Consider the following 24,365-nt stretch of genomic DNA (forward strand, 5'->3'; position numbering starts at 1 on the left):
TCAGAGAAACTTGTTTTAAAATGCAAACTGCCATTAAGCCTGAGTAACTAGACTGGCAATCTATGATGAGACCGGAATTGTTGTCACTGAAATGAGTGGAAAAATGTTCTTGTCATCCACGGCAGAAGAACAGCAAAGGAATTTCTGGTATGAAAGTTGTCTGTCTTTTAGTGCATCTGCATACACCATGTGCTGGGCCACTTGGCAGGCCAGGAGATTACGTAAAAAGTCTTGGAAAGTCTGCTGTCTTTGTTTAATATATCAGAAATGCTTTTCTTCCATAACCAGCACAGCAGCTCTGTATTAGACTTGCTAATACAGGGCAGGACCTATACCCAGGCAAAAGAAAAGCTGTCCTGGTTCCATTTCATGAACTTTCATAAAGTATACTGGGGACAGAAAAAAAAATATGGTGGGTGGTAGCATCAGAGTGACGTCTGTTCCAACCTTACTCAAGAAAACGTCATTAATGTTTACAAGAACAGCAGGCAGCCCAAATAAAATCATATCATATGTACTTTACATGCTGTACCACAGCAGGTAAACTAGCAGAGATAGCAGAAAGTCATTGCAGTGCTCTAGAGCATGTAGCCAAGAAGCCAAGAATATGTGATGTAGCTGAAATCCCTTGGACAGCTTTGAAAATCTCACCCTTGTTGTCCAAAAGTGAACCAAATTTAGGTCAGTTTGATCCATCTCCTCAATGTCACTCAACCTAGATAATTAATTATATTAATTTATTTTAATTTAATTAAAACAGGAATAATTTTTCATGACAAATTAGTTGTCACCATTTATATTTTTTTAGCGTTCGTATTTAACTCAGCTGGAAAGATCAAATAGACTTGTTCATTTCCCTTTTTGCTTGTAGTTGTTTTTAAGTCGACTTCCTGTTCAAGTTCTTATGCAAGGCTACATTTTGCTTTATATTTAAACTTTACTCTATGTTCTCAGCAATATTATTTAAACTGTGTCTAATCTTGCAAGTTTCTTTTCTGGTGGACGTGGTCTGTTGGACTTTCTCTTCTCCTTCACAATTATTTAAGGCCTTTAGCATATATTGGTAACTTCAAATGTGCAAAAAGGTTCACTGTTCTGGTTAGGGTTTTTCACTGGGAAATGTCTGATTAGTAGCAAGCCATTTTATAGCCCAAAAATCTAGCTTGTGAATATGAACAGATAGCAGGTGATTGAATGTGGGGAACCGCTACTTCATCATTTGGGGGATTAATAGGCAGCCAACAGCTCATTTAAGGCAGTCTTTAAAAGCTTTTATTATCATTCTAGCATTTAAAGTAGGGTGAYTCTACTTTAAATAATTTCTCAGCCTACTCTCAGCCATGCTGTTCTGTATTTTGACTAAAAAAGACCAAACTTTGCAAGTATACTTACCTTACCTGGCATCTTTGTGCATAGCTAATAAAAAGGTAATTGCTGACCTGGCTTTGTCTTTTAGTTTCCTTATATTACTTTGGTATATAAAGTGCAGAACACACACCAGGCTCAAAAATATGTTTGTAAAGACCTCATGGCCTTTATGTGACCATTTATTATATGGTTCTTCCCACGACTAACAATAACAATTAACTCATCAAAAGATATCATGAGAAAGTTATCTGCATAAAGGATATGGGACACATTGGAGCATCAGATAAGCTTGTATATTTGGAAGAATGCATTAGCTCATGTACTTTGGCAAACAAGGCAAAATTGTTATCATCCCATTGCGGCCAGTCTCAGGTGGCCTACATTATTTCATGTACTCTGTGACATTATTGCATATACTTTTAAAAGCTATACGAAGCAGCTTACTTCTCTTACTTCTATCACTTCACAGTCTGAAACATATTACTGTTTTCATATAGAATCCTGTGTAACATAATTAGGAAAATATTTACTGTTCTGTTTTTTTGAACCACTTGAATTTAAACATTATTTTCTTTCCAGAGACTTCTGCATCAGGGTAACAAAGATACACACAAAAAGTCTTTCTGTTATATAGGTGATGAAAGCAATTTTTACAGAAGTATATGAGCTTCCATCTCATTTGAATTTTATAGGACTTTTCTATAAGGACGGAATATCTGTGAATTAGTATGTCACCAAAAAAGGGGGATTTTCTGCTTGAGCTATTTTCTCTCAGAGCTGGTTCAGATATATCAGGCTATGAAACTGTCTGTCATGAAATACTATTTTTGCATATGTTTCTCTCTGACTTCTCAGCTGGTGTGGCCCATCTCTAATGGGCAATTGCATCAAGAGCTGTGCATTTGCCTCTGGGTCTATCATGAGGCTTGACTGCTGCTGGACATTCTGAGAATTGGCACTACACACTTTCACACGCTGCAAAAATAATTTCTTGTGCTAATCCCTTGTGGCATTTACATATTACACAAGCCCCTCTTTATAGAAGAAAAAAAACAGTGTTTTCCCATGACCATAGTTAATGTACTGTAAATCTGTGAACTGTTTGGATCTCTGAGCTGCATCTCAAGATACTTTGTCCTCCAGAAAAAGACTTGATACAGCAGCATATGTTGTATCAAGAGAGGAAAGCTCTGGTGTAGTTAAAATATTAGTTCTAGACCTGAGAGGTCTGAGTTCAAATTTATGCTCATCTGCTGACTATTGTTTTATTAGGGTACTACATAAACACAAAGCCAAAATAGGTCCTCCTGTGCTAGACACAAAGTTCAAGAATGTAAGAACATCTGTCCTGATTCAGTATAACAGTTCCTTGATCCCACTCTCCAGTATCCAAAAGTGTTCATAAGCAGATGCCCAGGGAAGAGTAAAAATAAGGAAAGAAATATGATACTTTTTCCAAGTATTCTCCCAATTCCCAAGTTTTTAACTCAGAGAATTTTCTAAACCTGTTTTTTTTTCCTGTTTAATAACTCTTAATGGTTCTCTCTTCAAGGTTCCCTGTCAAGCCATATAAACTTTTTCCATCCCCAATACACTTTTGCAGGGAGTTTTGTAGCAGAAAGGACTGTCTCCTTTTACTTGTCCCGAGCCTTGCTCTGGCATGTTTCCTTTGATGCCCCTTATTTCTTAAACTGCAAAAAGACAGAGAACATTCAATTTTTACCCACCTTTTCCAAGACACTCTTTAATTAGCTGACCCCTATCATGTTTCACCTGCCAGATTGTCTCTTTTCCAGGCTGACAAGTCCCAGCCTGCTCAGCTGTCCCAGTAATGGAAACTATTCTATACAGTGATGGCTCTAATGCTTTTTTCACTAGTGGGGATCTTGACAGAAGATTTTGCAGTAGACTTGTGTGTTTCTGTGTGTATGCGCGCACATATAGTGCAATGAAGGTTTAAGAGAACAGTATTGTACAAAACAAGAATAGTATAGRTTATTTATTATAAAGAAAGCATTAACAAGATGAGAATTTTTAATTATTACTCATTGAAAAGCAGGAAAGAAATGGCCATTGCCTTGCAAAGGACATTGTAACTTTCTCCTTCGTGCCCCCCTTCTGCAGTTCAGCCTGAACGGCCACCTGCCCATTCCTGTGGAAGTGGGAGAGCCAGCAAAATCCCCGCTGAGGGCCACAGCATGGCCAAATGAATGCACAGGAACTTTGTAATGCATTTGTTGAACTTCTCACAATCTTGTAGTGAAAAGGAAGGCTGAAACTCACAGTGATACAATGAATTCTCACCACTCACCTCACAAATGAATTCACAGGGCAGGTGGCGTGTCAGGACCTTCTAGCTTTCTTCTACACGCTGCTTTTTGCGCTCAACCTGAGTGCATCATGGCCATCGCTGTGACTTTGGGGATAGCTGGGGAAATCCCCACTGAAGGCTACTTTGCAAGACACGGTATACATCTCATGATCCTGGGCTTGGTGCTAGCATATGCATATCCATGCTTTGTGTAGGAAAGAAATAAAGCTTAGAAAGAATTTCTAAGGGGCTTTGAAGGTCTGCTGGTCTTCCCCACTATCCCCTAGGTAAAAGCCACTCTGACTCCTCACTTGGGCTCATCCTTGTTGCCTTTCTCTGAATGTTTGGACCTATTGTTTTTGTGATAAGGGGACAGTCTGAACAGAGTATTAAAAGTGTGATCAAACCATAGGTGTATGCAGTGGCATAATGACATTCTTTGCTAGGAATTGTGGTGATTCCTGATATTTGGTTGGTTATTTTTTCTGACTGCTATTGAGCATTGAACTGATGTTTAGGAAATTAGGCAGTCCACAGTATTTGCAGCCCTAGCAGAAGAAAGATAGACCCAGCATGGGCACTGGGATAGAGCATACCCTTCAGCAACTTAATGGAGCAAATGGCATGTCTGTTCCTTCATAAATCCATTGATTTTTGGCAGCTAATCGGTAGAGACCAGTTTTGCCTGCCTTCCTCATGTATTTGTACAGCCATCTCTGCCTTGGTTGGTTCTGAAGTTGTTCTTTCTGAAATCACAAAAGGCAGTCCTTCTTTGCTGGTTCCGTCTTGCTTATGTACAAACAATGTGCAAAGTTCTCCTCTTCCAAAACAGGGTGGAAATAAAAATAAAAGAGTTGCTGTGGTCTTTAATTGCCCCTGTTTCAGAAGTTCTTTTTGTAGGCTTTTTTTTTCTTTCTCAGAACCAAATTACCAATATCTTAGTCAGTGTCTGATTCAGGAGTGCAGCCATGCTGAAATCCTGTCCCCTTTTTACCTCCTCACAGACAGAGTGAATAACAGCATGTATTTCCTTCACAGGAAGATAAAGGCATAAATTATGAGGTGCTTAAATATTTGGGTAACAGGGCATCAGGTGAGCGTAAGAGCTAGTGAGATTGTTTTCTTCATCTCTACCTTTTCTTAAGCTCTCATTTTTATCTTTGTTCCGCCTCATGTGCCAAGAGGTTGGCATCCATGGGCTACCTAAACCTGAGGTGGTGATCAATGGAGGTTAGGCTCTATTCCTTAGGAGTATGAAATTCTTTAAACTTAGAGTGAATTCAGGCAAGAACTAACCGAAGTAGTGGTCCAAAATTGCCCACTGATTCCCCAAACTATACCCTAGAACTACGAAATAAGGAATTACAAAGGCGAAGATTGACCTTATCATCAGAATGAAGTTATTCTAAACACCATATTCATCAGGTTTGGGTTGCATGCAGACTAGAAACAGCCATCACTGTTTAAGATGCAACTACTCCAGAGTTGTTTGTACTGCCTCACTGCAGAACGGACTGGTGGAACAGATTGGATGAATGCTTCTCCTTTACTCTGGTAAAAACTTTGGGAGCTTAGCTCAAACCAACTTTATTGTACACTAAGGAACTGGCTTTGCTTGAGAAATGGATGAGGAACATTCCTACCATCCATCCTTTTGGCTATGAAGGAGAGGCAATTAATCTCAAGCAGAGGAATACTAACAAACTAAACAAGGGGCAATAAATGATTCACCTGTTTTTTCAGTCTGTGTTTGCCCATGGCCTTGGTCACTGCTAAAATGCTGATGGTCCATTTACACACAGCTGCTCAGGGTTTGCTGTGGAACTAACCCTGGCTTTCATGGCAAAGTTTTGTGCTCCCTGTTCATGGCACTCCTGTTTGTAGGAGCCTTGAGCAGAAAAGCAGCAAGACAGTGAGATGCTGATGTTGACTGATCCTTCTGAGGTCTTTTTGATTAAACACAATCTTAAGCCCGAAGCCAGGAGTGGTTTTCAAACAACAGAGATCTCTCTGAGAAGTAAAGATCCTCTGTACTAAACTAGAGAAGTATGTTCTAGTAAAAAATACATTCTGGCAATGCAGAATGGCACTTCTACCTCTCCCTTGAAATCTTATCCTTAGTCAGGGTAGGAACGGTTTCAGCTGAGGGAACACATCCTTTCACAATACTCAAGTAAAAGTATGTAAAAATACATGCCTATATGTTTTTTACCTCCTTCTGCTACAGTTTAACAATAACCCAACATATGACTCCTTTAGTTGGCAGATTGCTTACATAAAGTCTGCCATTTCTATTGCTGACAGATCTCTCGCTTCTTACTCCTCCAGACTGTGTAGAATATTTAATTAAATTTTGCAACTTCAGTATGAAGTTTAGGAAAAAAATAAAGATAATGTTCATGGGGAGAAAAAGGGTTTCTTTTAAAGTCAGCTTCATTAATGACTGGGCTATTAGAATGAGGGTCACTTTGCCCAGACTGAAATAACTGCATCTCCCTAATTGCATTTTATTTAAAATTATTTCTTTATTTCAAACATGTTATGCTTGTTAGTGATTTAATATGGCTGGAAGCACAAATTAATTATACATGGCAGCTAATTGTAGGAAAGTTATGGTGATCAATGTTTATGCTGGTTTTTTAAAGTCTACCTTTAGTTTATATACTTGGATTAGTTCCCTCCCAATCATGAATAAATATTTACTGCTTATATGTTCCCATGCAAATTGGATTAATTTTAGCATATTCATGAGAGAAGGACATCACTGCCTAGCTCAATATTAAGCTAGCTGAACAAGCAAAGTTTTTTTTCCCCTGCTTAAGTAGTGAATTAGCTAGATAGAGAGAAAATTCAGCATAAGTTTGCTTATCCCAAATGGTTTGGGGCATCCAGGGTATCTGGATAGATGGAGGTAAAGGCAATCAAAGATTTGACCAGGAAAGTGACTCTTCCTGGGGCACCTAACCTTGAAGAATTTCAGTTAAATACTTCTCAGCTAAATGGGATGGTAATTGGATAAACAGGGTGGTAAAAGTTGTTTGATTTTGGATATGGACAGGACTGAGTGCATACCTATAAATTTTGGTCTTTATAACCAATTTATAGCATCTCTTGCAGCTTTCATATTCTCCCTGACACCTCTAAGTTGCATTGTATCCTGTAGTATAAATGTACCACGGTTTTTCAAACCATAGATTTTCCTTTCTCCCTGTCTCATTAGCTGCCATTTCAGGTGTGATATAAGCAAACAGTCACCCAGGCCTACTCTTGCAAAATGACAGTAACTTTTCTTTATGTCACCAGCATTTGTGTCATCCTCAACTCCTGCATACTGACTCTGGGAATATGCACAACTGGTGCATATTGACATGTGATATTGACTCTCTTCTTGCAGCCCAGTGGTAGCTTTTCCATGTTGCTCCATCCTGACGGTGTCCCCTGAGTGTGAAGTTGTATCCTTTACAGGGGATTGCTTCTCTTTTTCCAGTTCTCCTAACAATAGGGGTGGGTCATCTCTTATTGAAAACTACGCAGTTGAGAAATCCTCATCTGTGCATTTGTCAACTGAACTGAATTGTGGAATAAGCCTTGAAGTGAAAAGCCTTTTTAGTCAGAGATGTGACCCTTTCAGCTTTTTTGGCAGATTAATCGGTTGTAGGAATGCTGTTTCTTTTGAGACACCAAGTTGCTGAGGGCTTCTGCATTGTTCTTGTGCCATAATACAGTATCAGGAACAAGCTGGAACAAAGGCACAGCATCAGGCAATGCTGTAGCGTGGGGGCCATTAACCACCTCTGTAGTGCAGAAAGCTCTGAAAGCTTTTTACGTTGTGGGCTGTTCTGACTAGGAAAGACATCATCTTAGAGCAGCTTTGGGGCATTCAGCACTTTGACAACAAGATAGTGTGTCCAGGAACTTCAGTGAAGATCATAGGGCCTAAGTCTGAGTGTCAGGATTTGAAAACCTCAGCCAGTATGCTGAAACCGCCTGAGAAAATGTCTGGGTTTCGTATCATCAGTCAGACTTACCTTTTCAATGATTAAGACAACTGGATACAAATTGTGTTTACTTGCTGTCTGATGTCTTGAGGGTACAAGTTCTTCAGGCCAGTGGGAGAAAGGAAAGAAACAGATTCAGTGTTTGATTTTGAGTCCATTGGACTTGATCTTTGACAGCACAATATAAATAACAACATACAGCAAAAGTCCAGTTCTCCCGCTCCCACTGTGGGGGATGTTGCTGGAGYTGAGTTCCAGAGGGGTAGGAAGATAGAGTCTAACATGCCTCTGTGCACATGTGAGCGGCCTGTGCACAGGCAGATGATCACTGCTCATGCAGCTACTCCAGTGTGTCCCGAACATACCAGATTCACTGTATATGCACTCAAGGAGACTCAAATGCTCTATATGACGTCTATGCCTCTGAACTCCTGGGATGCATTGGACGCTTGTGTGATACAGAGTTGTTTTTTGCATGGTTGGTGGCCATTTGTCTGGATTTTCCAGACGTTCCAGCTGCAAATTTTCTGGAAATCTGGTGGAATACTGCCCAAAGCAGTTGAGCTGGCAGATTTGAAATGTCTTTTACATGTTTAATTAATGTAGTGTGCATGTAAAATGTCTTCCTGTGCAAACTGGATTGGAAAAGAAAAATATGAATTATTAATAAAAGCAACTAAATTAGAACCTCAGTCCTTTGTGAGTCTTACAGACCTTTATCTTCACATTTCTTACATCAGCGCTGGTATTCTACGAACATGCTGTAATCAATATTTCAGCAAGTGCATGTACTTGTATTTAGATGATGCGTTCCATGACGTTTTTAATTTCTTGTGTATGGTTCAAATTCAGCTGCTGCCTTGATATCATAGCATCCCTTATACTTTTGGAARCATTGAGGCATTATGGCCATTCATTATGTCAAGTTGAAAGTAATGTTCAAGTTGATGGCTGAGAAAAGCCATGATATCCAAATACCAGAGAAGASCCTTTGGATTTTTCCCCAGGCTCCTTTTTCTAGGAAAAGTTTTTAGATTGGTTGCTAAGATAGTGTTGTACCTATGTGCTTTTTACAAAGGATAATTTGAAGCTGCCCCTCAGTATTTTGTTGTAGCCATCTACCTGCCTAATGTGGTTTTGCAACCTCCCATTTTAAGGCCTACGGTAACTGGAATAGTGACGTTGCCCGGTTCCTCTTTGCTCTACCCGAGTTAACACGTTTAGTGATGACTTGAAAGAATACAGCAGATAGTCTCTGATTACCTTCGCAGGTGACACAAGACTGGAAGAATTAAAGATTATGAAGAGGCCAGGGATACAGACCTTTCTGCATGATTTGAGGAGGTCGGGGAAAGTTAAAGATTTGAATGTTTATATGATCAGGATAGGAGGGAACATGAGGGGACAAATATTAAGGCTATGATGACAGAATGGGAGACTATGTCTGGGAAGCAATGACTAAGTAAGGAATTTGGTGGAAATTTTGATAGAGAGACAGCAGAACAAGTTCCCAGCCATCTATTGGATTTAATGACAGCCTTTTAAAATGTTACTCATCCCTTGATATATGAATAATGAAACCTAAAAGTACAAGCAGAGAATATCATAGGAAATATAGCTGAGACTGTGCACTCCTGGAATGGTACGCCCCATTCTGCCATCTGCAATTCAAATAAACTAATGGTAAGTTGGTGACAACTCAGGGAAGAGACACATGATGACACAAGGAGAAAACAAGACTTATAGAGTGTCTAGAAAGTTCAAAACTAAGTCTCTTTAGTTCACCTGAAAGAAGAAGAATTATCTTGGCCAGAGTCTGTCAGGACCTAATGGAGTACAAAATTTGCTAATAGACTCTTTGTTTGAGAGAGAATCTAATTGCTGAAAATTGAAGCAAATCACATTTTAACTAGGAAAAGGTGTGTATTTCTAACAAGGAGTCTAATTAATAATTGGAACAAGTTTTCTCAATTGAACAACACCTACAGGCTATGCCACTTTTTTTTTTTTTTTTTTTTAATTTAACACCATTCTCTTGGAAGCAAAACCAATGGGAGTATTGTTGGATGAGGAAAGGGGATACAAGGATGCTTATTCAGGTGAGCTACTTTAGTTTGATCAAAAAATATAAAATAAGAGTTTTTTTCTGTAACAATTGCTACAGAAAAACCTGTTTAAAAATGCCTTAAACATGCTTTAAGAAATCGCAGTAGCTTTTTAATGGACTCATACAGTTTTGTGTCTTYGACTATTTTGTGGTTTACCTCCAGGAAGCAGGACTGAACTATGACAGGGAGTCAATGAGAACCTTATCATGAAGTTTGGTTCAGGTGTGTCCTGTATGTGTCTCTTTCTGGCCAATATGGCCCACTGGCTATTCTGTGGGGCAAGCTGCATGTATCCTCCAGGAGGAATGATTATGGCTGGCATCTTTTATTTGTTGGCCACTACAAGATTCTAACATTTAGAAAAGAAAAAAAATATGAATCAACTTTACTTGCCAAAACTCTCAAAGTGGCACTGCAAGGTGATGATTAGTCTGCCATCACAGTTCTACTTCATTATTTGTAGTAGCAACAAGTTTAATTTAGGATTTTAAGTTCAAAATAAGTAAGCAGAGTTTAAATGATGAAATTGCTATAAATGACATAACTAATCTTTCAACAATTTTCTGGATGTTTCTCAATTTTATTATGTTACAACATACTCAGCATGTCTTATTTTGGAGCCTAAAATGYAAAGTCTCTTTAAAAAATTCTAGAATATTAAACAATTTCTATAGCTCCAAGAGTGCATGTCCAGAACAGAACAGAAACTCTGCAGTGAAATATGACAGCTTCTTGCTCAGTATAGAGAAAGCTCAGTGTGGAAATTTTGTGTTAAAAGTTATTGTAAAATATTTCAAATGTAGGAATGCTACTTCTTTGAAAGTAAAAAGGCAGGGCAAATAATACTGTGATCATGATTTGTCTGAAAAGTCTGGTTTAAATGAATTGCAACTAAATAGAAAAAACAAGAGTTTGTATTTTCCAAAGCAAGCTCTATGAACCTGACTTGGCTCCCATAAGAGTCAGTGGTGCCTTATCATTGACTGAAAATGGAAGAAGTTGGCTCTGTGAAAGTGCAACTGAAAATCCTACCCTAGATTATTCTGGATGTGTTTTTATGTATTCCAAAGTAGCTGAATTTATGGGAGATTTTTAGTAAGGGAACATTCATAATTTTGTTTTGGGAGGCCAAGAAGTGGTAATCTGGGAAGCAAAATTCAGGACAAATGGGGCTTTTGAAGTGCAGTTAAAATGGTTTACATGATAGAGATGAAAAAATAGAGAAATAAAGAATTTAGAATCATTGCGTACAAGGTTGAAATCTCATTWTATGAAGAATTATTTCAAAGATCTGTTTCTGTAAAAGTTATCACCTGTAAAAGGAATTGAAATGTGCATTTTAAATCACAGCTTTTCCTAATCCTCAGGCATGAACTACTACTTCAGCTGTCTGTATATATAAACAGAAATTGTACTTTGTCTTTTAGGTGACTATAAAAATGTGTTGGAAACAGGCTGTGAACATTAGGAAGAACCATGTTTTCTTTAATCTGTTGTACTTCCACAGTTTATAAACAAGCAAATGTTTATCCTTGTTGGCTGGCCTTAAAAATTCAGTCTGGATCAGAAAATCAAATATTTTCTTCTCTTTTGGCCCTGCTTATTCTTCTATTGCTCTTTTGCTCAAGTGGGAGAGAAAGAGGTAAAAGTGTTTGGATTTGTGTATTTCTTCTCAAGTAATTGAAAGTTCTTCTGAGTAAAGCCAATTGTCATGTAAAAATTCAGCCATGTTTTTCTGTATGTTTGCAATAAAAAAGTCAGATTGAATTTAGGTTCTGTGATCCCTGGCATGTATTGCCCAAAACTCAGTGGTGGTAATGGTTGATATTAGATGCTGGCATCCCCTGCTGGTGCAGCTGGCAGGTATCAATATTTTTTGCCTGGTGAATTGTTGCTATTCACAGGCCGCTTTCATCTTCTGTTTTTTTGGGCTGTATTATTTTCCAGCAGTGAAGAGGATGCACTTGGGAGGCCCCCAAGCCTCCTCTGGCTCTCCTTGGTCTGGAGGCCCATGGGATGAGCAGGCACAATGGGGTGCTTATCGTAGGCCCACGAGCGCGCCTCAAGGTTTCTTCTGAAACTGCGAGGGTTAGAAAGCTTTCATCCTAGAGCGGAGAAGAGAGTGTCTCCAAAGTAAGGGACTCCAGGAAGTGGGGGCTTGAAGGAAGACATCAAATATCACAACATTCATAACAAAATTATGCAGGTTGTCAATGCTGCTTGCTGTCATCATAGCAGCAATCAGCTGAAGCTGGCAAGGACTGTGATTTCTGGGCGAAGAGAAAAAAAAGAGGCTGCTCAGCCTTCCTCAGGCCAAAGTAAAAATGATATTTTTGACACTTGCCACCTTTTGTCTGTGTATATGGGTGATTTCTTGCCCTCTAGGAATTTTTGCTCCCCCTATTTTGGCTTGTTGCTGAGTGTGTTTTGTTCCCCAGTGACCATGTATGGGCTCCTGGAGCTGACTGCTTTTACCATAGGTGAGAAGAAGGGAATGGTTTAATTCCATCAGCAATGGAGAAGGAATAATGTGCTTCTGACTTCAGTTTGGTATTTTTCTTTTAATGAATGCATGTTTTGCTATTGATCTACCTGCCCATCAGATAAGATCCACCAGGTCTGGACTCGATCCATTGTTCTACTCAACAATATAGTCAATTCAGTAGCTAATGCACGCATAAGATGGAAGCTGAAAATAAACACCTCTGCCAGATACAGTATATGTTTTAGTGCTCTGCCAGCTACCAAGGGTTGAGAGTATTCAAATCAGGAGTTGTAGGAGTTACCACAATATTTCTCAGTGCCAAAGGTCAGGTCTTTTAATCTTCCATGATAATAAAACTACATTTGGCCTGATGAGAACAAAGGGACATAATTTTGCCCCACTAAATAAGCTTTTAAACCGATAGAGTTCAACTCATTGTTGGCACCTGAATGCACAGCAAGAGGTGAAATTAAAAATTTAAAATATACTGTTGAATCAACATGAATGAAGGAGAAAACAAAAGCAGGCAAAAATAAAATAACTATCAAATGGGAAGTACTTAAGGCTAGACTTAAATGATGTTTCAAAGCATGAATTGTAATATGTGTTTAAAATATGACTGTTCCTTTATTCTCGGTATGTGGGTTATATTTTGAATATGGAACAAGAATTTAGCCTTTTTTCAGAAGCTGCATTCTTAACAAATTATTCTTAAAATGAAACTGTTTAATGAAACTGCTTTTTAACTGCTGTATAAAAGCATGCATTATTAACAGACAACCATACATAATGCAATATAACACTCTGCAAAGTAACAATGATTCTGCTAACTCATTTAAACACAGTTTTGAACTTTATGAGCTTTTACTTTAAAATATAATGGGCTAGGCATTGTCTTTGCCGGAGATCACTGACAAGTATAAAGTACTATTATACTGGCACAGCCTCAACTCTGGGAAGTTCATGGTGTTTTGCAAAAAGCAGGTGGGCAAGCCAGGCGTGCACTGCAGGGCAGATTGCACAGCTGTAAGATGTGGAATTCCCCTCAAAAGGATCGGCACGTCTTTGAAAATGAATTCATCATTGAAATAAAAGAGATTTCTGATGCAGGGGAAGAAAATGGAGTTTGATTATTGAATGGAGTTTCAAATTAACTCTTTTTGTGTTTGCTTTGCCTTCATCTCCCTCTCTTTTCCCCTTTCTTACCTGCTTTTCCCCAATAACTGGTTTTGAAGAGAGAATACAGGGGATGTTTCCATCTTTAAAAGGTTGTACCAGAGTGTTGCAATAAATTCTTCAGCGCAGCCTGCTTTACTGCCAACACRGAGCACACCAGAACCTGGATGCAACTGGAATATTAGATTCAGGAAACAGTAGATTTTCTCAGTATCTATTAGGAAATGCATTCATTGATTTTGCTCCCTAGAACACTCATAATAGATCTCTCTGATTAATTTTTTTCACTGTATATTTTGTGGATGGTGACAACACACTGCACAAATTAGGAAGAATGGCTGCATGGCATTTAATACTCCAGTGCTCTTAAGGGATTTGCAGGTTTTCAGCATCTAGCAGGATTTGCAACTATATAAATGTTATGTAGTATTCTTATTTATTGGTTCATTGGCTGCGTGAATGAAGATCATGAGATTTTAATGCCAGATTTCTTCCCTTATATTCTTGAACTTACTTATTAACAACAGTTTAAATGTCAGGAAAGACCTGAATGGATGCCCTTGCCAATAAAAGTGCCCTTGACGTCTACTTTCAGAAACTACTGTAGATGGTTGGTAGTGATGTTAGGCCACATGAAAACAAATTTTAAATCWGCTGCCAAACACTTTCAGAAGTTTTTGTTTTATTTTGCAATATCAGAGCTTTCCCTGTCTGATCAATGTGAATAATTTCATGGCTATGAAAGTCAGCCAAAGAAAATATTTCTCTTTCACATCTGATAAAAATTTTATTGCTATATCAAGCTCCAAATAAAACTCATACTCTTTAAGCAATTCCTGAAAAACACAAATTAATTTGGATTTGAATAATACCCCCAAACTATTAAAGCTGCCAACTGAAAAAGGAACAGATAATTAGGAGATGACAACAGACAGCACAAAGCCAACAGAGGAAAAACTGGAACACAGCTAGACAGCAACACTGGCCATCTAATCCATTAACAGCCTCCTATAATTATGTTTTGCTTTTGCATTAAACTGGTCTAAGCACAAGAAGACATTATTGAAGTTGTAATCTCCAGCAAAAGAAATCTCCTCCTGCCTAACAGCAAGCACCACACACTGAAATGTGACTTCAATTAACACTACTGTAAATTTTCATTTAGCACTTGGTAGGAGCATTCAGCAATGTATATATAAAATAGGGGCTGATGCTCCACTAAAGACATTCCATACTACTATCCCATTGATCCATTGATCTCTCAATTCATATCTGTGGGGTGAGTAGGAGGGGGAGGATTAGGAATTTAGAGCTCATGAAAAGCACTGGAGGACTTTTTTCCGAAGTTTTCTGCACCTATTTCTATAGCTGCATTTTACCCCTTACCAAGGTGTCAGGGTCAGTCGAAGTGCCTGGGGACTGAGTGAGTTGTGCTGTCTGCGCTAGGGACGGGCCATCAGGGCCCACAGCAGCGCAGGCTCCTCGTGCTGCCCAGCCCAGCATGCTGCTCCCAGCTGCTGCAAGCGGGAGCACCCAGAGCCAACCCAGCGCCCTCATTGCCATTACTGCCGTTTACTGCCTTTTACATTGCCTTTTGACCTGCAGAYGCCCATCTGCTCTGACGTGGCTGGGACCACTCCTGGGACCACCTGGGCATTTTCATTTCATTTTACGCATTAGCCTGGGAACCTGATAGCGGTCCAAYGGGTTAATAGTTAGCAACAGTGTACATTTCAGTGCTGGGCTGTGATATGTTTTCTGGTTGCTGTCGTTCGAAGACGACTTGCAGATTTGCTCCAGTCAGGCTTTAATATTCAGTTTAGTCATGGTGCACTTGGCTCTTCTTTTTACAGGATTATCTTGTGTGAGTGGCACACAGGTTTAGTTCTACTAGTCAGCTAAGTTATCAGAGTTTGGGTTAGCCCATTAGAGCACTGAGAACTTCTGTTTGTTCTTGTTTAAAGTTGTTCCCTGATGGCAGTGCTCATTTGTGTTTAAACTGCAGATGCCTGCGTTCATACAATTTACATTGTTTAAAATGTCACTATTATTTGTTTTTAAAAAATTCTGCTAAGTTTGCCATAGTGTGCCTTGTGATTTATTGTACAGCCCTGTGCTATGTCATTTTAGTGAGGATCTTGAAACAGGGCTCTRTGGTTTTTTTTCCCCTTTTGCTGTTTGTTCTGCTCTTTAATTACATTCATATCAGCTACTTTGAAGTTAATGAGACTGTTGGGATATGTAAAAGAGAATCTTGTATTGATTTCAGTCTTAATATCTTATCTTTGCATCTTTCCCTTCCTGCATGTAATGTGTTCTGACTGAGTCACATTTGCTGACATGTTGTGATGGGTACAATAGCTTTGGCTTGACACAGGGCTTTATCGCATGATCCAAAATTAAATGAAAATAGATAGATAAATCCAAAATGTAGTTCTGCCTTCTCAGTAGAAAGGGTTGTTTATAAAGAAACAGAAAAAAATGTTTTGATAATGTAGGCTGCAGCAGCTTTGATAAATTATACTCCTTATATGCCAGGCTTAATGAGTGAATGAGAAGACTTCCTGTCTGTCTCCCCTACTCCAAAAAAAGAAAATGAGTACTATAGAGCATGGCAAGTGATAATGTTGAGATTGGGATATATATCAGCCTATGCTAAGATTCAAAGCCAGGTTAGGACTTGAATTTAGATGCAATGCAAGTGAAGTGTTTAATTGATCTTGTACCCATTGGGTAGAGCCAGGTTCTTGGATGAAGTCAGAAGATCATAGAAGATGATCTGCTACTTTGATGGGTGCAAGTCTTCCAACACGARCTGCTCACATAACTGTTTTGGTACCTTGAAAAGAATTTTATAAGTGTAGCTAAGTCATCAGATTTCAGCTGTTTTTTCAGCCAAACTCAGTAAATAATCACCTTGTGGTTTTGGAGCTGTTTCCAAACTTGAATATGAGTGCACTGTTCAACTACCAGGTAGAAATCCCAGTAGAAATGTTATTGAGTAACTCAGCTTTTGCTCTGTTCCAACTACTTTTTCTTGGTTTTGTTTGGCAACCCAGAAATGCCACGAACCAGTAGCTCAGTAGACATTCCTTAAATGGAAATCTTAGTATGCTGTCTTTGAATTTTACAAGGCTATTACCTATACACACTCATTCAAAAAGGCTGTCCTACTACATTCTAGTTGTGTTCCATTTCTAATGGAAACTGTTGTTTACACTCRTGATACCAGACCATTTGGAGCTATGTGAGAAATTCATATTGGCAGCAATGCATCCTCATGTTCAGCTTGGGTTCAGTTTGCATGGCATTGCCAAATCCATCCAAAACTCTGATTAAAGCATGACTCAGGCAGCAAATTTTCATTCTGTTTCTGACCAGACGGCTGCATCTGTTGTGAATGTGATATAGGATCATCAGATCTTTTCTTTAGTGCTGAATCTGAAATGTGCAAGGACACCTGAGGCCAGGTGAATTTTACTGCTAATGTTTTGCATAGCTCAGTTTATCACAAGGCTTGTTGTACCTTCCTAAATGATCAGCTTGCATTTAATAATGGTTTAAAGAATTTTGAGGAATATCTGTATTACAAAACTCTCAATCTCATGTAATTGTCTTGCTAGAGTTTACTAAGAGAATTAAAATGCAGCAGTGAGTTTTAGTTCACTTCGCACTATGGAAATACTGCAGGGTTGCCAGGACCACTGTGTAGCAGTGTACGAGCAATATCAAGGGATGTCACTACTGTAGGTCTAAGGATGCATTTTGTTGGCTCTCTAACAATGCCTTGTTAAGTTCTTGATCCAGCAAAACCTGTAACCTTAACGTTAAATACCCAAGGGTTCTTTCTTGACATTTATTTGTGGGCTTTTAATGCGTGTACAGGTGGAAGTGCTTTGCAGTATTGGCACCTAAAAAGCTAAACCCCCAAAGGTGCATTATATACAAGTTTGAAAGAACTAAAATGTGATAATCAAGCTTCTTTCTTTAAGCTTTCAGTGGCACTTTCAGCTTGACTTTTTGTTTCTGCTGGGCTGAAAATCTTTGCCAAGGTTCAGGAGGAGACCTCAAAATGCCTCTGGATTACCTGTGGATGAGGACAACCTACTTAAAAGTGAAAGATGAGAGAGGCAGTGAATTCACAAATGAACTGCAAAACTCACGTGATCTTAACATGAATGTATAATCTGGCTTCTGATCACATCTGGAAGAAACTACTGAGGAAGACTTACTGCAGTAGTTAGACCTCTGGCTTGGGACTTAGGAGGTGTGTGTTGAGTTCCCTGTTTGTTGCCTCACCAGCTCCAGGAGCGATGCTACTCGTTCTGCCTAATTGCGTCGATACTTCCTCATCTTGCATCAGGATGCTGCACCCACCAGCCCTTGATGTCTGAGCTCCTGCAGTACAGCTTGAAGGAAGACGCCAACGTCCTGCAGCTGCGTACAGCAGCAGCTGTGAGTTTCCATTGCTGCTCATTGACCAAGCAGAATGCTTGGGACACTGGGACATATGTGCATCTCCTGGTGAGAAAGGGAAGGAGATAGCATTGAGTGGGATGGCAAAAAGGGAAGGAGAGAAGCCAAAGAGAAACATCCTGTTACTTGGCTACACATGAATGGTTTGGATGAAGACTTTAAAGTGAAGCACATTTTAGGTGGATGAAGGTAACCCCTAGGTCTCTGCAGATTCTTTACTGTGTAGGTTACTGTGATCCCATCAAAGATGCCATTCAGCAGAAAGGCAAAGGTTTCAGTTCAAAAGCTTTTTCCCCCTCTTGTCTCTTTTTTCCTTCTCTTCAATGAGAAGAGACTATCAAAAGGGCGATGGATATATCACACGGTAAATTGCAAAGCTTTGCGACAGCTCTTAGTTTTCATGCATTGTTAATCTTCATTGCAGTCTGTCCACAGAGCTATTGCTTCCAGAGCTTAATTCTGACACCTGAACCTGGCCATGTCAGTCTTACTGCGATCCCAGAAAATCACAGGAAATAGATTTGGAAGGGCACGCCAGAGATCGGCTGCAGTAAGCTCCCCAAAGCAAGCTCATTCCTTGTCCATTCATTGTCATTGATTAGCCACTACTGTCTCCCTGTGAATGCGAAGTCTCCCTCCAGCAAAAGGAAGCAGCTTCAAATCCCAGAAAAGGCAATATTAGTTTGAAATGCGCGTAAGAGTCACTATATTGCTATCTATTAGTTTTTCACAGTATTAATAATGTTAGCCAAAAAATTTCCACTTTTTTTTCCTAGAGAACGATACCCTGCAATCAATGTAAGCTATATGATGAATGCAATGTGTAAGACCAGAAAAGAAATGAGGACACCTCTGTTCCATCCTCTGATCTTTGATCAAGCAGATCCCTTGTATGGTCACTTCACTACTTTCTGTCTCCCTTGCTCCACTGAAAAATAATATTTCCCACCTTCAGAAAGCTCTTTCAAATGTCTGGATAAAAACCTCACATCAGGACCAAAATTATTTTTATTAAAATTTTTTATTACATATGTGCACACTCACCAAACATGTATTTGGCTGGTATAATATTTTAATGATTTCCTTTACTGTGGACTTCTGTGAATTCCTTGTAATTGCTAAAACTCTGTATTTTGCTGTTCACCAAAAAAACCTGCTCTTCATATTCCTCCATATTCCACATTTATTTATTTTTTATTTAAAATAAGATCATGCCTACTACAATTTCATCTGTAAAAAGTGTGTTGGCACATCCTTTTAGAAAGGATTTGTCTAATCTATTAATCTTTTCCTAAATTCAAGCTTTTCTTACATCATTTTACAGAAAAAAATATATTTTAACACAGAAGTGAAATTCCCTAAGTACAAAGCCTTGTTTTATTCTGTAAAATTATGTTGTCAAGCAATGACAGAATAAAATTTCCCCAGACAGACAGAAATACTGCAATGGCCCAATTTATTTTTATTCTAAAATATGGATTTTATGTATCATTAATCATATTTTTGTTATGAAGTGGCAGGAAGCTGGCCTAAAAGTCTAAAATAAAATATATTTCTTTGTGACAGTGAAATCTACTCACCACCTGAACTGCTTAGAATTTTGATTCCTATACAGTGAATACAAGATACCTCAGGCAAGAAAAATTATGACATAATTGGCAAAAGTCCCATCTCCAGATGGAGGAACTTCTAAGACTGACACATTAGCCTCACATAATTTATGTTATGGGAGAAATAAAATAACTGAAGCCCCTCTGATTACTACATCCAGAATCAAGGTTTAAGGAGACACGTTCTTTGAATTAAAACCAACTTCTTCTCTGAAGTCTTCAACAAACTCAGAAAAGCATGCTCTGAGAGATACACAAAGGACAATTGCTACAGTTAAGCCTAAGCTGTAGGATCCAAGAGTCATTATAGATTTGCTTCTGCCCTTCCAAATACATTTTAGAGATTTACATGCCTCCTGTTTTTTTAATACCTGAGTCCCTACCAATCTTTCTTTATACTTACCACGCTTCCATGGGGAAGTGTTCCAGAGGATTATTTTTCAGGTGAAGAATGGCAGGACAGAAGAAGGAAGTAACTTGATTTGGAGAGAGACTTGAACCTGTATCTCAAATACTAGATCCTGTTTTTCCTCTGAGGCAGCAGCTGTTCTGGTCTATGCAGAAATTCGCATTTTTTAAGACCAGCCTGCAAATTTGTAGTGATGCAGATCACTTGTAAGCAAAGCCACCTGGATATATCTGTGCAAAATGATATGCTTACCAACACTGGAGATGGAATGAAGGACGTATACTTGAGCTAACTAGGAACTGCAACAACTATGAAATGAAGTGTTCCATTCTCATATGCTGCCTTTTGGTCATCATTCAAAAAATGTCAATGCTCATTTGTCTTCTCATCTTTGATTCTCCTTGGTCACAGAGAATACAAAATGAAGAGGCAGAAACAGGAGTATGATGCCATTGAGGGTTGGGAAGCATCTTTTGATAGGTGTTTTTTTTCTAATCTTCTCTCCTCAGTAAAGGATGTGCCCTGTTTTGTTCAAGATACCATCATTAGAGAAGACTGTGTTAAATATCTTTCACCAGCCCCTAACATATCCAAATTTGGATGCCAGTGTCACTCATGCTAAGGTAGTAGCGTATATTTCCATGGAGATCATGAAATAAGGTGTTAGCCAATTTGTTAGATAATTTGAAAAAGAATTAAATTAATAGTTGGCCTCAAGAGCAACATGTGCTTATCCGTGCAAATATAAAAAGAGATGGTTCTTTCAACATTTGCTACTGCTTTGGTGTTATAGCAGATGCTAATACTGGGTGGGAAGGCATAAGTGGTCCCCCAAGATCTACTATTCTCCTTCTGCCAACATGGCAGTCTTGTTGTTGGATACAGTCGTTAGAGTTAGAAAAGAAATCTTCTTGTTCCTGTTCACTGGCYGCTGAAGTATCAACAGTTTGAATCTATTTATGAACTTCCAAACTAAAGGTGTGACATGTTTTGTCTGCAAAGTGGCAGGAAGCTGGCATTCTGCCTAACTTTCTCTCTATTCCCAGCTTTTATGTGGTAAAGAGATTTATGGTTTTTTTGTTACATTTTTTTTTAATTTGTGCACTTACCTGCAGTATAGCACTTTGAATTGGAGAGTGGGAGGAGTTAATGAGATGACTTTCGTATGCCGCATTCTCGTAGCCTTCACACCAGCTGTAAATTGTGTGCTTGTCTGCAGCCTTCCTAGCGTGACCATGTCCCTCCAACAAAAAGTTGCGGTGTTCAGCCATCCCGAGTTCCTGTAGTTGGTCTCTGCTGTGGACCAGGATATGAAATTTAGAAGGTGTTCTCAACACTGAGGGTGTTTCTGCTACACCATGATCAACTAGTCCCAGAAGTGGGATGAGGAGCATGGGGTGAAGGTAGAGCCAAAGTCTTCAGTGTCTGAGCCTGGTGGGAGGAAGAGGAAAGGAGGAAGAGAATGGGCACAAGTGGCAGGGCACTCCTCTGACTAATGGGGATTTTAACAACTACTTTGGGAACCATCTGTGATTTTAACAGCCAGTTCCACAAAACTGTACTGAACTGCCTCCAGCAAGCTTTGGCAAACACCTTTAAAATGACATTTATAGGATACACTGATGGCAGAGAAGTTTTTTTATTTAACCCCACAATTTAGAAACTGGCATGTGCCCTAAAACTTGGAAGGTCTATATTCCCTCCAAAGGTCTGTTTTGTGTAATAATCATATTTCATTTTTAACTCTTGCTGCTATAATTCTTGTCAGCCACACAGCTCTCCGGTCTCTTCTGGAATTACATTTTTACATTTAGTTCTTGGTCTCTTGGAGAATAAAGTGTGAGGATAGAAAACAGTGTTCCTTTAGTGATCCTATTGATGCTGGAAATTCCCCAAAATAAGATTTATTTCACTTTATCTAATGATTGGCAGTTGTCTGCCCTGCTTATCCCCTCTCCCATCTCCTTTCTTCTTATTTCAGTAATTTTATTTTCATAACATAACTCAGAAGGAAGGGTTATGAAAGGTATAAGCTAATGATCTGGCTGATAAGGTCTTCTGAACATTTGATCAGCAGTATCTTATGCTAGTCTGGATGACATAGTAACATGTAGGGGTCCTGCTGGCCAATTCAGTTGCTATTCCAATAAAAACTTATTGAAAGGTTTATGCTATTGGGAAAGGATTCCTTCAAGCAGACTCTATAAAAATAACTGGGAGTGTGAAATAGGGGATATCATTTTCTGTTAATTCTGAGGTTCAAATATCTGTAAAAGTTAATCCTGCCTTCAATTATAAAATACATTCCCCCGGGAATAAATATCAGAAATGTGAGCTGGATAGAAATTGAAGGAGCACACACTTTGTTTATACTGTGTGACAGAGATTAGTTTTTCAGCAGTTATCCACATACRGTGTGAATCTACCCACTACACAGGGAGTAGCTGAACTGAACAGGATTTAAGAGGAGCAGGCTGAAAGGCTTGCTTCTGTAGCGTGGCAAGAAGCGGGTGAGGAGCTCGCGAGATCACGTATGCCTCCCTTCAGTGCTGCATTCTCCTTCTGTCTCTTGCAGCACTCAGAAGGTACGGAAACATTTTGTCATAAAGAGCAGCTGACTGCTTAGTTCTCCAGGGCTTAGTGAAAATTATGTGAAGGCAGTGACTGAAGAGAAATCCTCAATGTGAGGAAGAAAGAGTAATCCAATGTTACAAGGTCGGGTGTATGCTAAGAGCTTAGGAAGTCCAGTGAGAGGGCCCTCATTCAGCATATTTGATACCCAGGCAAGTTTGCCTTTTAAAAGAGAAACCGTGTCAGCCTCAGTCAGAGACTGCATGTGTGCTCGGCTGGCAGTTTTCTGCAGCAGTCCTAACAGGGAGCATGTTCCTGTGGGTTGCTATTTTATTCTCAGTGCTAATCAGGTCAGCTCTGTGGAGGCCCCAAGAGAGACTGTGACTCATGCTTGTGTTTTAACTGTATCTCCATTTAGGACAGATTGGAGTCTAATTCTCCTGATTGTTAGCTTCTTTGGACCCATCGAAGCCTGGATGGGATTAGCGCCCAGTACAAATACCACTGCTGTCTACAGGAACCTTCATACTGACTCCTCGAAAGGAAGCTCCTTGAGCTCTTACTGTCTCTCTTCCTGCAGTGCCTTTTTCTTCTTTTTTTCTTTGCTTATAACTGTGTTAAATTGGTAGATCATACACTGAAAACTACCAAGAGACCTCTTGTGAGCCTCATTAAGACAAGGCTTAAGACTTCATTGAGATTAGTTGAAAGTCTGATCAACTGAATCATAAATATCCCCCCACCCCCTCACAAAAAGGCAGGAATTTTTATTAGATCATTCTGTCAATGGCTTAGGCACTTGACCCGTTCTTTATTCTTGTTACTGTCATTTGTTTCTTTAAGTGTGAGCTATTTTACTTTGCCTAAAATTGCTGAAAAGTTGTATTATATATTGTAAAAGGTATAGAATTTTTATATATAGCAACAAGTAACTGTATGTACAGTAGGGGCTCAGAATACAAGGAATGCTGAAAGTCAGTTCTGTATGTGAACCTGTTAGTTGGGTTTTGGAGGACGAAGCTGCTACCTGCTCTCTCAGAAAAGAGGTCATGTCCATTTCATTCGAAAGTCTGAAATGAGTCATAGAGCATCTGTACTTCCCTGCAAGCACTAAGGCTTGGAAGCCAGAAAATCTACATACAGTATTCTTGGCACTTCTGTAACACATTATTTCTTCAGCAGCTTTGTACAAACATTAATTAATTAAGCTGATTGCCTTGCCAAAGTCTCTTGACCCTTTGCTTTCAGTTCTAGAGCTGACGCTGTCGTTGAATTGAACTGCCAAACATTCAGACTCAAAAAAACCCACAGAAATAACATCCAGTGAGCCATCAACCTGTTGGAGGAAGATGTGGATTGTGTAGGATTTATGGGGTTATTAGAACCACTAGATATTGTACACAATTACCTCAGCAACTGCTAGGAGGATGCAAAAAGGAGACACAATGAGAAATCATTTTCTATTCCCACTCTGAGGTGATATTAATATCCCTTTTTTATTTTCATGAGTCCAGTTTTGTTAGAAATTCTGTTCAAAGAACACAGCTGGCAACAGCTGTCTGTAGTCTGAAGGGTCTATTTTAGTGTGTTTAATCCTGTGATGTCTTAAGTTAAAAACATTACACATTCAATGGGTATTTTTTATATACAGGCTATAAAGAGTATTTAGCACCTCAACAGAATGGCTGTTATTTTTATGTTATTGTTGTTGTCCTTCTCCATGCTGGGTGGAAGATTGTATTGCACTAGATGTGCCCAAAACAAGAGCAAAAAACATAGTTTGTGCCCAAAAAGCACTACAGTGTAAGTAAAGAGCAAAAAACCAATAGGCTGAGAAAAAGGAACAGTTGGAT

At 39.1% G+C, this 24,365-nt stretch overlaps 1 protein-coding gene across 1 annotated transcript in view; it reads right to left on the minus strand.

Annotated features, from left to right (window-relative positions):
- Positions 1 to 21,212, minus strand: part of LEF1 (lymphoid enhancer binding factor 1) — a 157,774-nt gene extending 136,562 nt beyond the window's left edge. The window contains exon 1 of the mRNA XM_026078397.1: positions 21,051 to 21,212. Coding sequence (XP_025934182.1) covers positions 21,051 to 21,212 — 162 coding nt within the window. The remainder of the gene's footprint in view (positions 1 to 21,050) is intronic.
- Positions 21,213 to 24,365: the final 3,153 nt, after the last annotated feature.

Source organism: Apteryx rowi, unplaced genomic scaffold, assembly GCF_003343035.1.
Source record: "Apteryx rowi isolate R43461 unplaced genomic scaffold, aptRow1 scaffold_48, whole genome shotgun sequence".
NCBI lineage: Eukaryota > Metazoa > Chordata > Aves > Apterygiformes > Apterygidae > Apteryx > Apteryx rowi.